Genomic DNA, 15,036 nt, shown 5'->3' on the forward strand with positions numbered 1-15,036 from the left:
AAACCCTACAGGGTCAATCTATCCTACAAATCACACTGTATATTAGTGATGGATTTCATGATTTGTTTGCTTGAATCAGTTCGCGCCGGTCAGTTCGCCTAGAAGAATCGTTCGAATTGTTTGTTCGTTCATTCATTCAGTCACGTTTCCGGTAGCGGTGAATCGGTTCTCAGCTGAGTCAGACTCAGTTCCTCCCTCGTTCTCATTCAAACGGATCACGAATGCACGTTCTCAGCTGAGTCGGTCAGACTCAGCTCCTCCCTCGTTCTCAAACGAATCACGGTCTTGCAATGGTGCAAATGATCATCAATCAACACAACAATACAACATTAACTAAGTTCCTTCAGCGAGTCAGCGTGTGAGCCGGGGGAGTCGAGTCTCGGAGAACGAACGAGACGAACGAGACAAACTGAAACGGGGAATCAGGTTGGTTCGTTCTTGTTAAAGAGTCATTCATTCGAACTGATTCGTTCGCGAACGACCCATCACTACTGTATATGTATCTGATTATTCTATACGGTAAACAACCGTTGAGCCCCAGACCACACTCTCACAAGGTCAGCTCAGATGATGGTCATGTTATCACAGTCATGTTTTAAACAGGATGTCATTAAATGTGTGGTTTAAAAGGGCAAAGAGGATTTTTTTTTTTTAACAATTCAGAGCCAAAATAGAGAGAGATGTGAGTCGTAGTCGTTGGAGTGTTAATGGTGCATGTTTGTGGGGTTATTTATGTGAATGGTTTTAAAGTCATGATGTTGGGAGTGGTAATCTCTGGAACATATGTGCTCCTGGTCCTTGTCAGCCAGCCTGAATCACACCAGACCAGATGAGGTCCACCATGGAGGGATGAACCTGAATCCACACATGCACAGGTACACACACACACACACACACACACACACACACACACACACACACACACATACTGTACATGCATGGAAGTAATCACAACACATACATGCAAACATTTTTTTATGTACACACACAGACATACACAAATATGTAAATTGATGCAGGTCAGTGAGACAGGTGCATGATTAAGATCAAATCCTGTTATCCTTTGTATCCTATCAAAAACTCTCTCTCTCTCTCTCTCTTCCTCTCTCTCTCTGTCCAATACATTATTGTGGTATCGGGATTTGTGCATTGCATGAATACTAATCAAGTGTCAATGTGAATAAACAAAGCTTCATACTGTGTGGCGTGTTGTTGTTTGGGAGATCAGGAGATCCAGCCGGCCCTGCGTCGCTGCTGCTAATCAGACCCGGAGATGAGCTGCTGATGAGGGCTGGCCGGCTGCCAGAGACCCCGTGATGGAGTCAGTGATGCAGGTCCCGAAATAACACAAAGCAACTCATCACCTCAAAGTGCTCATTCACACGCCCCTGCTCACAAGTGAGGTGAAGAGACATAGAGACGGGCAGAGAGAGAGAGAGAGAGAGGGAGAGTGAGATAGACAGATTGAGAGAGAGACTCACGAAGATAATGACACAGAGAGAACCAATGAGTGACAGAGTAAGAGAGGGAGATAGAGACCGAGACAGAGAACTCAGAGAAACAGAGGGACATTGACAGAGTTTATCTCGTGTGTTCAGACAGGCAGACAGGTCGATTGTGTGTTAAATGTGTTTCTATTGCCACTGGGAGCCTGGAAAAGGCAGGAGGCTACTGTTGGGGGTGAACAGAAGCGTAGGGCCAAGAAGGATGTTGCTGATTAAGAGACATTTCAACACGGTACACAGAGTAGTTACACACACACACACACACACACACACACACACACACACACACACACACACACACACACACACACACACACACACACACACACACACACACACACACGGGAATCAGCCACATATTGTTAGCGGATGATGACAACAAAAGGCAGACAAATCGAATAGACCAGACAGATATTTCTCTCAAGGCGAAATATAAAGGCAGCCAAGAGGGAGAGAGATGGCTTGTTTGCTTTATTTGTGGTCTGGGAAAAACAATCTCAATAATAAATATAATAGGATGAAGGTTCATGAAAGTATTGCAGAGAAACTCACACAGAGCGTATCATTCATATGAAAGCCAAAGCATTTATTCCTTCCCCGAATATTATTGATGGAAAACTTTTTGGCTTTGATATAATTAAATTATATGATATAATGTTGACATATTTCTGTTAGTTGATGGCCTTTGGGATTGCTGGGTGTCATGACACATGAAATTCAATAATTATTTTTATGTTCAGTTTGTATTTGCTCAAGTTGAGTTTTGAACTGAAATTGGAAAAGGTTTTTTTTTTTTTTAAACATAGCTTTTTTGATTAAAAAGCAAAAGGTGTGTTTGCAAAACATATTGCACGTCACGGATTGGCACATCAAGAAAAAATGTTGATCTTCTCGAAATACCGTCTGTCACAGCACCAGCATGTTCAATGTATATTTACTTGACTTGTTCTGTCAATATTTTTCTACGGTGAAAAGGGTCTATTGGTCAAACAGGGTATTTTATTGTGTGAAAAACTGTTCTGGTAAGACCTATCAGTGTCACTCTCACTGTAGTCCAGGTCAGAGTTGAACCTGTTCTAAACATTCAAAATGACACCCTCCCACTGTCTATTATCCAACAAACTACAACCACAAAGTTCAAAGACACAACATCTAATATTTGTTGCTGGCCAATCAGCTGTCAGCCTGTCAGACCATGTTTCAGTGTCATCCTTATCCCCCACCAGATGGCTTTTTGTGACTTATTTACACTTATGTCTTTGCAAATTGTGATTCATATACCCATGTTCCATCCTGATGTCAGATGACAGATAACCACCACAATACTATAAACAGTCATCCATAACTAAACAGAATGACCACAAAGAAAGGTAGCCATTAATTTATGACCAAAGCATTATCCAAACAAATATCCACAATCAGCGAGAGAACAAACCTTCGTCCACACAAAGTCCTAAAAAATCCTGACAAAGTGAGCGTTACTTCACCCTGCCATCCCCAAATGGAGAAGCATCATCCCAGCTGCTGTTGTTCTCAGCGGCGCTGCCAACCATAAAATAGGAGATATGCGTGCCGACCGCCTTTACCATCGATCACTCAGCTGTGAGTTACTATCGATGTATTTGGAGATGGGAGCAGGGGTGGTGCTGGAGAGGAATGTGATCTACACCCTGTAAGGTTATAGCGTAAGGTTGTCGCTGTGGGAAAATGAATGCAGCCCGACGCTTTGGGTCTAAAATTCAGTGGGACTTTTCTCTGTAGGCTACCACACTGACAGCTCATTTTAAAGCACTGAGCTCATGGTGGTGCTGTGCTGTTGAGGTGTGTTTGCTTACACAAACATTGAATTGAATTGAATGCCTACTTTCTACTCTCTAAGACACATATTATATCACTTATCAGCTTATTTGTTGTACTTTGTAGGCCTACTTGGTAAAAACATTGGACAAATAGTTTAAGTATACGTTCATTGCAAATGCCTGGGTTTGCTTCTTTGGTTTACAGAGATAGAGATTGTATGGACTGGACATCAGGCACATTTTGTGTGTATGTTTTGACAGAGGGCCCAAGAGGCCCGTTCATGTGTCATCCTTATGCTTCACTGACCGCACCCCGCCAGCATCCCCAGGAAACAAACAAACACCCCCCTCCCCCGCACCACCACCAATTCATTTCCTCAACAGAACGCTACATAATTTCCTGACGTTTCTTTTTTTCACCCAATCCAAAAGATTTTGCAAGCTGGTCTCCGTGGCTACCCTGTTGCCAGGAGACAAGGTTCGGAAGGTTTGATGTAAAAGCCGGCAACAGAAGTTGCGAAAAGTGACAGAGGCGGCTGTTAAATGCGTCTGTTAACGCTTAAACACCGCAAATGTGTCTTTATGTAGCCCATCCGCTTGGAAATCAGTCACTCTCCAACTCTGAAGTGAAGACAGTACCGTCATCTGCGCCCTTTTCCATGCCTGTCATTCCATCTCCAACTGTGCATGAAAGAAATACTCACAGTAAAGTAGCATGAACTACACATCTGTTGCACAATTTATCGACCTGTAAAGCTCAATCACTGATCAGTGTATCGCTATGACATGTGAGTAAAGCAGGAAGCGGGAATAGCTTTGAATGTGTCAGTTTCCTTCGTTGGTAGGACCTTGACATAGGTAGACCAACATATCAATAATTTAATCACTATGGATGAGACTGTGATACCCCTCCAGATTTCCTTCAGTTGGGAAATATAGTGTTTCTTACAATTACAAAATGCTATTCCTGTGCTTTGAAATAACTATTTGAGCAGACTATTAATAACTCTACAAGGCGCTTGGGGAAAACACACATATTCATGCACACACCAAGGCAGGAAGTAGGCCCACTTCTGGCCCGATTCCGTCATTGCAGTTGTGGTAACACTGCTCAGATGTGGGAGTAAGGTCAGACAAATGTCTGACCACTTGAGAGCTTCTTTCGAGGCACATCAAACTGCCACATAAAGGACAGGCGCATGAAGAGCGCAAACACTGCCCTCTGCAGGCCGTTCCTCAAGACTGCACCTTGGGGGGCTTTGAACTTCCGCACGTGGGAAATAACCTTTGTCCTGTATATATTATTGAATATTACTGAATTACAGAGGTTGCATCTCTGTGTCAAAAAAGGGAACATCCAGTCCTCCTAGGGTGGGTTGCACCAACGTGGTCTAACTTAATCCTAGTTTAGCCCTAAACTAGGATTAGTAAATCTAGGTTTAAATTGGGTTTTTAATTAACCCGAGGTGCGTTGCACATCTAAATCTTAACCCTGGATTAGCTAAACCAGTTTAAACAAAGATTAAAGTAAGATTAATTCATTTTCACTGTCCGCCATCTTGGATTTTGACCAGATGTAAAAAAAAAAAAAAAAACAGAGAGGGTATACCTATTAAATGTCCCCAAACAGCCCCAAATGATAACCTATCTCTAACCATAGTGCTAGAACTTTTGATACTTTTTAAATACATGTCTCACGGCTGAAGTTACATAGTTATATAGTTACTAACCGTAGGTTTATAACAGTAAGAACTAGCTAGCACCTAACAACCAACTAGCAAACTAATTTAAGTAGCAGCTAGAACCTAACCATGAATTCAACAAGACAGAGGGGGTCCAATGTTTCAACATTTGAAAAAAACCTCCATCCAGCAAATACATCCAGCCATGTTGTCAGTAACACTACAATACTCTGATTTAAACCTCCTCCTGGGGTGGTTTAAATAAAACTGCTAATCCAAGTTTATCCTGGGTTTAAAATTACTGGTGCAACAGACTTGCATTTAATCTAGGTTTAAGTGGGAAATTAAACTGGGATTACCTGGGGTTTAAATTTAACCCGAGTTTCATTTAAACTGAATTTAAACCAGGTTTAAAGTTTGGTGCAACACGGTTAACAGTTAAACCTTGATTTAATCCAGTTTAAGAGTTAATCCATGTTGGTGCAACCCAGCCCTAGTCTGCATATTGTCTGAATTTGGTTAGTCCTTTGGGAGGCGTGTTCAATTTGGTCACATGTTGCCCAACGGTTTCCCAGAATTGGTACTCCTTATTAAACGTTTGCGCAATCATCTCTATCCACACAATCAACAAGCCGCCAAAAGAACCCCAAGTCAGATAACAACTGCAATAAATGTTTATTTACAAAAACACATTTATACGCGAGGACTTTCACGCCAACAACCCTTGCTGAGAATCCAGTGCTGAACCTTGACCCCAAGGTTTCCACGATCGCCAATTCTGTTGATTGGACAGAATACCAAGAATGGGTCCGATGTACAGGAGATGATAGATTTCTCTGTATGTGCTCTCTGTCTCTCAATTGTGCGGTGCAAGGCAGAAAATTGAAAAAGGAGAAGGAGCTAGTCTTTTTGTTGTGCGTAGGAGGGTGGGGGAGGGGGGCTATATGATTGGCTCATCCCAAAGCCTGCATGGTCTCTATAAGGTCCTCCTCAGCAGACCCCACATCCGCCCCTGTGCGGTACACAGCGAGAATCTCAAGCACAGTCTGGTTGAAGTCCTCCGGCTGGTCAGCGAAGACGTAATGGCCCGCTCCTCGGATCACCTGGATGGGGAAACAAGCCAGCACACACACACACACACACACACACACACACACACACACACACACACACACACACACACACACACACACACACACACACACACACACACACACACACACACACACACACACACACACACAGGTCAGCTGTGTACTGATAAGGACATGACTGAAAATGTTTTCCATTGCCAGCCATGCCTCATTCATTCACAGATTTCCCCTGTTTGTGTTTTCAGTGTTTGATGCCACTAAATTTGATGCCCTCTTCAGAGGGCCTGTACCTTGATTTCCACATCCGGCCTGTCTCTCTTCAAGGCAGAGCCCGAGTCACTGTCGATGCTGGAGCGTGATCCGTAGATGAAGGAAATGGGGATGTCCGGCTGGATGCGACCGACCCTCTCCTGCATGGGTCGCTTGGCCCAGCCATACGGGATGGTCATGTTCTTGAATGCTGTTTCCCCACTGGGTTACAGAGCAACAAACAGACAAGGTTTGGGGAGGGAAAAATGTATGGTACGGCCTCAGTCAGGACTACCTACTACTACTTTGAAAGAAAAGTGTCTGCTAAATATTTAGCAGACACTTTTCATTCAAAGTGCCTTACAGTGAATTCTGGATAGGGCTTCCTGACCTGGGCGTCTGTGCGTTGAGATGGTAGATGTAGTCCGAGACGGTGTTGTCTTCAAAAACTGATGAGTATTTCTGCTTGAAGTCCGACCTGATGGTCTGTACCAGCATGGGGCCTGAAGCCCAAAGACATGAGAACACAGAACATACCACTGATTCATGTCTCCAAAGACATCCCAATGATCATCAGCCTTGTGAGGTAAACATTTCAAGCAGCAGGTTCTGTTTAAGTCCTCAGTGGTATTTGGACAACCCAGAGATAGTATTTTCCTTTCCTCATATAATAAAGGTTTTTAGTTTGAAATGGCATTATTATTGAACATTAAACGTGTTGGATGGAGTGTGTGTGTGTGTGTGCATGTGTGTGTATACCGAGTCGGCCCGCCAGCCTCAGCCCGGCCAGGGGGTTGAAGGGGCTCATGGAGGCCCCCATGGCTCTGATCCACACTGGGATGGCACCGTCTTGAGGGTTATCTGGCCGTCCCGGGAATCCCCAGGGCTCCACCAGGAGCAGGTGCTTCACCCTGCGCACACACACACACACACACACACACACACACACACACACACACACACACACACACACACACACACACACACACACACACACACACACACACACACACACACACGTATATATAAATATAGGTGTGTGTTTGTGTGCAGGACCTCTTTGTACAGTATGTGCTAAACGTAAATTTCACATCTTGTGTAAACACTATATTGTTCAGAATGCTGCTGCTAGAGTTCTAACAAAGACCAAAAAATTAGAACATATTACAATTCTTCATTACATTGGCTCCCTGTATGTCAGAGAATTGATTTTAAAATCATGTTGCTAACCTATAAATCCCTACATGGTTTAGGGCCAAAATATTTAACTGATATGCTTCCACTACATAAGCCTTCTAGGCCACTAAGATCCTCTGAGACCAATCTGTTAATTATCCCCAGAGTCAACACGAAACATGGGGAAGCAGGATTTAGTTACTATGCAACAAATAGCTGGAATAAACTCCCTGAGGATTTAAGACTTGCCCCAACTCTGACAGCTTTTAAAACAAGACTGAAGACTTTTATGTTTGCTTTAGCTTTCTGCTAAATCTTAAATCTACAATGCTTCTATTTTTTATTTTATTAGTAACTTTGCCTTTATTTTCTCACTTTCTAAATTTTTTTTTTTTTTTTAACTTTGCCTTTATTTTCTATCTATTTTACTTTTTACTTATCTATTATTTTCTTTTATTGTATGACAATGTTTATATGTGAAGCACTTTGAGTCTGCCTTGTGTATGAAAAGTGCTATATAAATAAAGTTGCCTTGCCTTGCCTTGCCTATATACAGACTAAGCAGAATAAGCACACAAACGCACACTAACATGACTACTACTCAAACCTCTGACCGAATGCACACATCTATACGACACACCTCGACCACACTTCATACAGAACACACCCCCCCCCCCTACCTGTGTGGGTGTTTGAGTGTGTAGGCCGTGGCCAGGTATCCCCCCAGGTTGTGTCCCAGCAGCACCATGTCCTCCAGGCCCACCCTCTGCCTCCACTCCTCCAGGGCCTGCACAAACTGCTCCTCCGCCTGGCGCGGGTCAACGCTGAACTGGGGCCGGCTGCTGCGTCCGAAGCCCAGCAGGTCCAGGGCGTACACGGGCCCGCAGCCCGACAGCGAGTCAAAGTTCTGGATCCAGAGCGCCACCCCTCCGGCGAAGCCGTGCAGCAGCACCAACGGGAGTCCGGGCCTGGGCCCGGCGGGCTGCTGCGGGGGGGAGTCGGGCTGAGGGACGGCGTTGAAGGCCAGGGTCCACAGGTAGTTGTCTCCGGAGATGCGCACGTGCTGCCTAGAGAAGGGCTGCCTCACGCCTGAGGACAGAGAGAGGGAGAGAGTCAATGGATGGAGGGAAGAGTTTGACTCTGAAGCGGTAGTTTACACTCAGTTCTTCAATTCATCAGTCACGACGTTACCTTGAGAGTGAGATTGTGTGCCCATTGTGTTTTTTTAAATGACAGAGACAAAGAATGAGCCAATGGCCAGGGCACTCTTTTGTGGGATTGCCTACCTATTATCAACTTTCAATTGAAAATCGTAATTAATGGATGGATGATAGATAAATGAATGGACATGCAGACTGAATCCACCGACAGCAGGTGAAGCCGTAGGAGATTCAGTACCGCACAAACGCACACTTACTCTTGAGCATTTTCTCCTCTGCATCTTTCAACTGAGAAGAAGAAGTGGGACACCAGGAGGGAAGCCAACTGGATATCCAGGAGCTGGGAGTGACACACACACACACACACACACACACACGCACGCATACACACAGAACTTTGACCTCAACAAATCCTTTTTGTTTGTGTTCAATTTAGACAAGTAACTTTAACAACAATAACAACAACACAAGGAAAGTGGTACATGACGTCAATGAACTCAAATTGAATTACATAGATTGAAAAAAATGTATTATTGATTAAATCTTATAGATTTAATAGATAGAATAGTCACTCATGTCAGAGGCAAATTTTTATAGTGGCCAGTTTTGAGCATTGGAGGTCTTGCAAATTGTCTAAAAGTCGTTTTAGCTACTATACTGATTTTCAGACAATCTCCATTGGTTACTAATATCGCCCTCAGCCGTCATTATGAAAAACATAACGAAGTTATGTCACAAGATTACCTTCTCAACCAAAGTATCGCGACAGTTAGGAATAGTTTAACGATTTTCCGAATGAGCGGAATCCCAGGTAAAACATGGCGGCAACACAAAATCAAAAACTATCGAACTATTACACGTTTTGAATTACATTTTATACTTTAGACTGCTACTATATGAGGCCTGTGGCACTAAAAAGTGGCAATATAAACAATTACATTTAGTCAAGAGAGCACAATAATATAGTTTCTAACAAAGTGTCGTTAGTTCATTCAAAATAAGAGCCATTAATCAACATGCTGAACGGGGCTCAAGTCGAGTATAGTTTCTGATTCTGTCGATATATAAATTTAAAATAAAGTTACCTCTGCTCTGTGATAGATGGGACTTCCTCCGCCATCCTTCGCATGGTGATTGAGGGGACCGACACGTCTCCATGACACTAACCTGTTAGTCAAAGTTCGAGTAGGAGGAGGAGTGATCTGACATGTTTTGTCGATGGTGACGACGTCATCTATATCTACAAAAATGTGTTGCACAAGTGGACTGGAAGTATACGAGGCTAGGTCAGGTTTTCCTTTGGTACATTGAACTTAATGACATCATTGGTGTAGGGTTAGCTATAAGTTAGTTTTATTATTTGTTGCACCACTAAGCCTACCACGCACAAACACACGCACGCACACATACACACGTACGCAGACACACACGCGCGCGCGCGCGCACACACACACACACACACACACACACACACACACACACACACACACACACACACACACACACACACACACACACACACACACACAACCCTTCCTTTCCTGTTAAAATGTTTATGTCCATAGTCTTGTACCTTTGCCTTTTTTCTGTTTACCAATGTTTTGATATATATATATTTTAATCTTCATTGGAATAAATGAATGGGAAACTCACTTCCTGAACAGAAGCCATTCAAATTTAGACCTGTCACTGTGGTCTATAACAAGAACCTCTTCATCCCGAGAGGACCCATATCCGGGTCAACCCCCCCCACCCAAAAGCAAAGACATGTAACCATTACATATTACATGTCACGTAAGACACTCCTAGGACGATTCAATTCTCAACTTTTAGTCTATCATAACTAGTGTTAACTAGATTAATATTACAAAGTTATGTATTTTATGACTATGCATTGTGCAATTGCATATCAATATCAATCTTTTTCATCATGTTATCAGTCTTTATTGCCATGTCATGGCCGTATTGTGCAATTGTGTTGGTAGGGCCTGTTGTCATTCCTCATTCCTGATTTCACCCTGACCTTTTCTATAGAGGTATTCAACATTGAGCAATGAGCTCAGGAGATATCCCCTTTTTTGTGTCTCATCCTGTTTCTTTTATCATTTTTGCATGTGTTTGCACTGGATTTTTGTTTTTTATTTGGGGTCACTGCCTAAACCGGTCTCTACTTAAACCTCTATCTTTGCAGTACTTAGTTTTATGGCCATCAAATCCTAACCCGGTTAGTCATCAGATATGCTATGACCCGATAGGGTCATAGCAGGACAATAGGGCAATAGGGCTACCAGCTGATAATGCACTGTGTGATGTTGTCACATGATTGCAAATCAATTTTTTGAAGGATATAGAACTTCCATGTTGTCACTTGAATCCCTCTGACCCAGTAGCATCCACATTGATAATTTCACATGCACAACAATCACACAGGTGTTATTTTTTATTTCAGTAACAATGTACATTACTTATTATAGCCTTTGTAGATCCAGTCTATTTACTTTGAATATATTATATTTTCGTATTAGTAGGCCTATATTTTTAGTATATTTTCTTATTCCTGCTAAAACCCGAGAAAGAGGCCTAGTGTTGATTTGCCTAGAGTTGCTTGAGATGTACATCTGTGTGGGTGTTTTTTTCCTCAAGGAACTAACGGTTCACCTGACGGGTCGACGGATCGGGACACGACGAGACGGCGCTGTGGCAGACCGTTGTGGCAGACCTTCACCACAAGGTGGCACTCACACTCACCGGGAGCCATGAACACATTTAAACCCACAGGGCTGGAAGCTTCAGACGCTATTCCCCTCTTGTACCATCCGCTTTTAATGGCTCGTGGGTTGAGGGCCGACTTGAGTGCTTCCAAATAGACCCAGAGCACTCAAACACCTTAACCGCAAACTTAGCATACACCGCACACACAAACACACACTAATTTCCTTTATCCCCTTCTAATATATCCCGCTCAACCACTCTTTCTGCCACACCACACGCCATTTGATTGTTTGCTGTGGAAAGCTGCAGGCTTCTTATTTCATGGGCCGACAGACAATGAGGCAGGAGCCGGGGCCCACAGCGGAGCTACCGTTTTCCCAGGTTATGGCCGTGTAGTGAGCACTGACTGGGAGGGCTTTTATTGTGGCGAATGGGGCTTTTGCTGCAACGTGCTGCCAGCCAGACCACGCAATGCGTCTCCGCAATTAACTTGTCTTGTTACTGAAGGTTGGCAATTACTCCCTTTCTCTCATATGATAGAACAGCATCTCTCTCTCTCTCTCTCTCTCTCTCTCTCTCTCTCTCTCTCTCTCTCTCTCTCTCTCTCTCTCTCTCTCGCTCTCTCTCTCTCTCTCTCTCTCTCTCTCTCTCTCTCTCTCTCTCTCTCTCTCTCTCTCTCTCTCTCTCTCTCTTTATGTTTCTCTCTCCTCCATGTCTGTGTCTCTCGTCTTCCTATCTCTGTCCTAGCTGTCTGTCTGTTTTCTTGTTTGTGTGGCCTTTATCTATATACGATGAGTGGCTAGCCAAGTTTGATTCTGCAATTATGAATCTGTTAAGAACAGAATACTAAAAACAAAAGATTTTACTCCCTTAATCTCATATAGGTATTTTTTCAAGTTAAAGCATATACTTTAAATTTTCTACATTGCTGCTCGTCATCCAAAGCCAGCATATTGACGACATGATTTTGTGCTAATTAGTCTGCCATTTTTATCTGACATTTTGCAGCCTTGGTTCATTATAAAGAATGAGCTCTTTTATAGACCGAGAACCATATAAGATAGCCTTGAGGTCATCGTCATTCCAGCAGGTCTCTGTAGAGTGGGGAAGTAAAAACAGATAGGGGTGTTATAAATGGCAATAATAAATAAAACTCACCTATCATATGGTTGAAGGATTTGTTCGATCCAACGCAACTAATCATTATTTAGCACTTGAAGCATGTAGTTTAAAACCTACGATGACATACATCTCATTACATTGTCAGTTACGGAGGGAGAAGGGGATAGGAGGAGGTGGGCCTGTCCTGTCCAACTGCATCCATATCTCCATGAATAAATCACAACCCCCGGCCCCATAGCCAGGCCCTTATCCACTTGACTGGTAACATAAAAACATGTCATCAGCATCAACCCAAGACAAGGCTACACCGGCAATCTCTCATTGTCATATCTCGCCATATCTTTCATGTTGTCTTCTATGCAATAGTACAAATTATAGCCTGCATGTCGTTTATTTTACAATGCACACACACACATACGCACACACCCATATTCTCATTAATAATAATGTAAAACTATTATTATTATTTAGTGAGTGACTTTCATTGAAAGGCTTATAACTTTATAGTAGATAAAAACAATCCAGAAATTATATAAATATATTGATATTAATATTATATAATATAATAATCGTCAATTTCAATTTCATTCAATTGAGTCAAAAGGATTGTTTGGTTATTGCCATTAACGGCTAATGGCCCCTAACTAAAATGACATGCGCTGCCATCCAGTCAGAAGTCATGGGGGGGGGATTATAAAGGAACAGTCAAAGGATCAGGAAGAGGAACCATAAAGCACCCCCCCCCCCCCCTTCCTGTTGTCTGTCTGGGATAGAACACAGAGACAGACCCTGAGCAATCACACTGCAGCTCTCATCCATTAGTTACATCACAATATGGCTGGAGAGATCATTTGTTTTTTTGCCCCAGGGCCAGTATTCCTTATGGGGAGAGATGAGCTGATGGATAAATGTCATCATGATACATTATGTGTATAATGAATATACCCAAGTAGGAACATTGACGCTGGCATGGAAGGCAAAGGAGGAAATGTATCATAATTACACTTGGTGTTTTCACTATATAAATAGCAAGAGGACCAAGGCTGAAGAAGTTTAGACATTTCTTCAAAGACGCTGAGTTCTGTTTAGTCAAAAACCGAACTCGGATGAAAGCAGAGTACAAGACACCTCCCAAAAATAAGAATCCCTATTTTTTTCATCTCATTTTTCATGTGTTTTGTTGTACAGTCACGGTCGTTGTCACTTTAATTTACTATTTGTAGTAGTGTGACTAAATGGTTAACATATTTAACATTGCCACACTTCAGCTCATAAACTAAATTAATATTTCCAAAGATCAACATCCATTTTGACCCTCCACCCCGCAGAATCAGGGGGGACCATGTGTGGCTAATTTGGGCGTCATGCGAATCCCAGTGTACATCATCCGGCGGCGTCAGTCGTGTACGACATGCGTTGGCAGCTTGACTTCCTACCATGTGTACAACACGAGATTGACGGCAGCCTACTCCGGGTTTGATCCTTGAGCCAAACTGTAGGCATTGAACAACTATGGATTTTTTTTTGTGTGAGCACAGCAAAGCACAGCACACAGCACAGAATATTATGGGTAATAAGGTATATAAGGAGAGAGCGGAAGAGAGGGAGAGAGAGACTGAGAGATACAGAGAGGGAGAGATGGAGAGAAAGGATGGAGTGGGGGCGGGGACTGTCTGGTTGCTAGGCTACATGGCTGGCGCCAGCAGCGGATATGATTTATAATGGCACGTCTCACTGTCTGCCTCTCAGTTACTTTCCCCTCACTTTCTGCCCCCCCCCCTCAGCTCTGTCTGCTGACTCTCATGCAGCATATAGAAACTACCTTTGTATGTGTGTGCATTTTTGAATGTACGTCTGCTGCCCGTGTGAGTGCTTCCATATATATGTGTGTGTGTGCTCGTTTGTGTTATTGCATGTCTCTGTCTCTCTATCTGGTAATGAGATTGTGTAGGCATGTCCATGTGACTGTGTGTAACGTGTGTTTGCATGCATGTATAGATAAATGTATTTCTGTGCGTCTCTATCTATGCTTGTGTGTGTGTGTGTGTGTGTGTGTGTGTGTATCACTGTCTGAGTAAGTGTTCCCCACTATATGTATGAGCATGCCTCTGTGTATGTGTGTGTGTGTGTGTGTGTGTGTGTGTGTGTTTCTCCGGACGACCGGTTTGTTGCATGTGATCTCGTGCACGTGCAGAAACACTGACGCCCACATGATGGCGCGTGAGCCGCGGCCAGATGAATGGAGGATATTGATTAGCAGGGAGTTGATCCACACCCTGGAGCTGATGGCGTCCTGAGGCGGGGAGCACAAGGCTAGACAATGAGGGGGTGATGGGGCCGGGGACGGCCATGGGGCGAACACTGCACGGGGTCCGCACCATCAAGGCCCACACTGATTCACCGTTTAAGACACATTATATCTCTTAAAAGCACTGGTTTGTATTTGATTACCCCCCTCCACAGTCATGCTCCTGTAACGCAGGAATAGCTCCAAACGTGCATTATGGGCAGAAGAGAGGGCAGGGGTTCCCAGCATG

The 15,036-nt window shown here is 43.4% G+C and overlaps 1 protein-coding gene across 1 annotated transcript; it reads right to left on the reverse strand.

Moving 5' to 3' along the window:
- Window positions 1–5,644: 5,644 nt before the first annotated feature.
- On the reverse strand, window positions 5,645–9,841 carry LOC311365036 (1-acylglycerol-3-phosphate O-acyltransferase ABHD5-like). The gene is made up of 7 exons (XM_084484556.1): window positions 9,751–9,841; window positions 8,923–9,005; window positions 8,186–8,594; window positions 7,089–7,240; window positions 6,721–6,832; window positions 6,371–6,551; window positions 5,645–6,089 (listed from the first exon to the last, which is right to left on the reverse strand). The coding sequence occupies exons 1-7, from the start codon at window positions 9,792–9,794 to the stop codon at window positions 5,940–5,942; spliced, it is 1,131 nt and encodes a 376-aa protein (XP_084340682.1). The 5' UTR covers window positions 9,795–9,841; the 3' UTR covers window positions 5,645–5,939.
- Window positions 9,842–15,036: the final 5,195 nt, after the last annotated feature.

Source organism: Micromesistius poutassou (genome assembly GCF_964030765.1).
Source record: "Micromesistius poutassou genome assembly, chromosome: 20".
Lineage (NCBI taxonomy): Eukaryota > Metazoa > Chordata > Actinopteri > Gadiformes > Gadidae > Micromesistius > Micromesistius poutassou.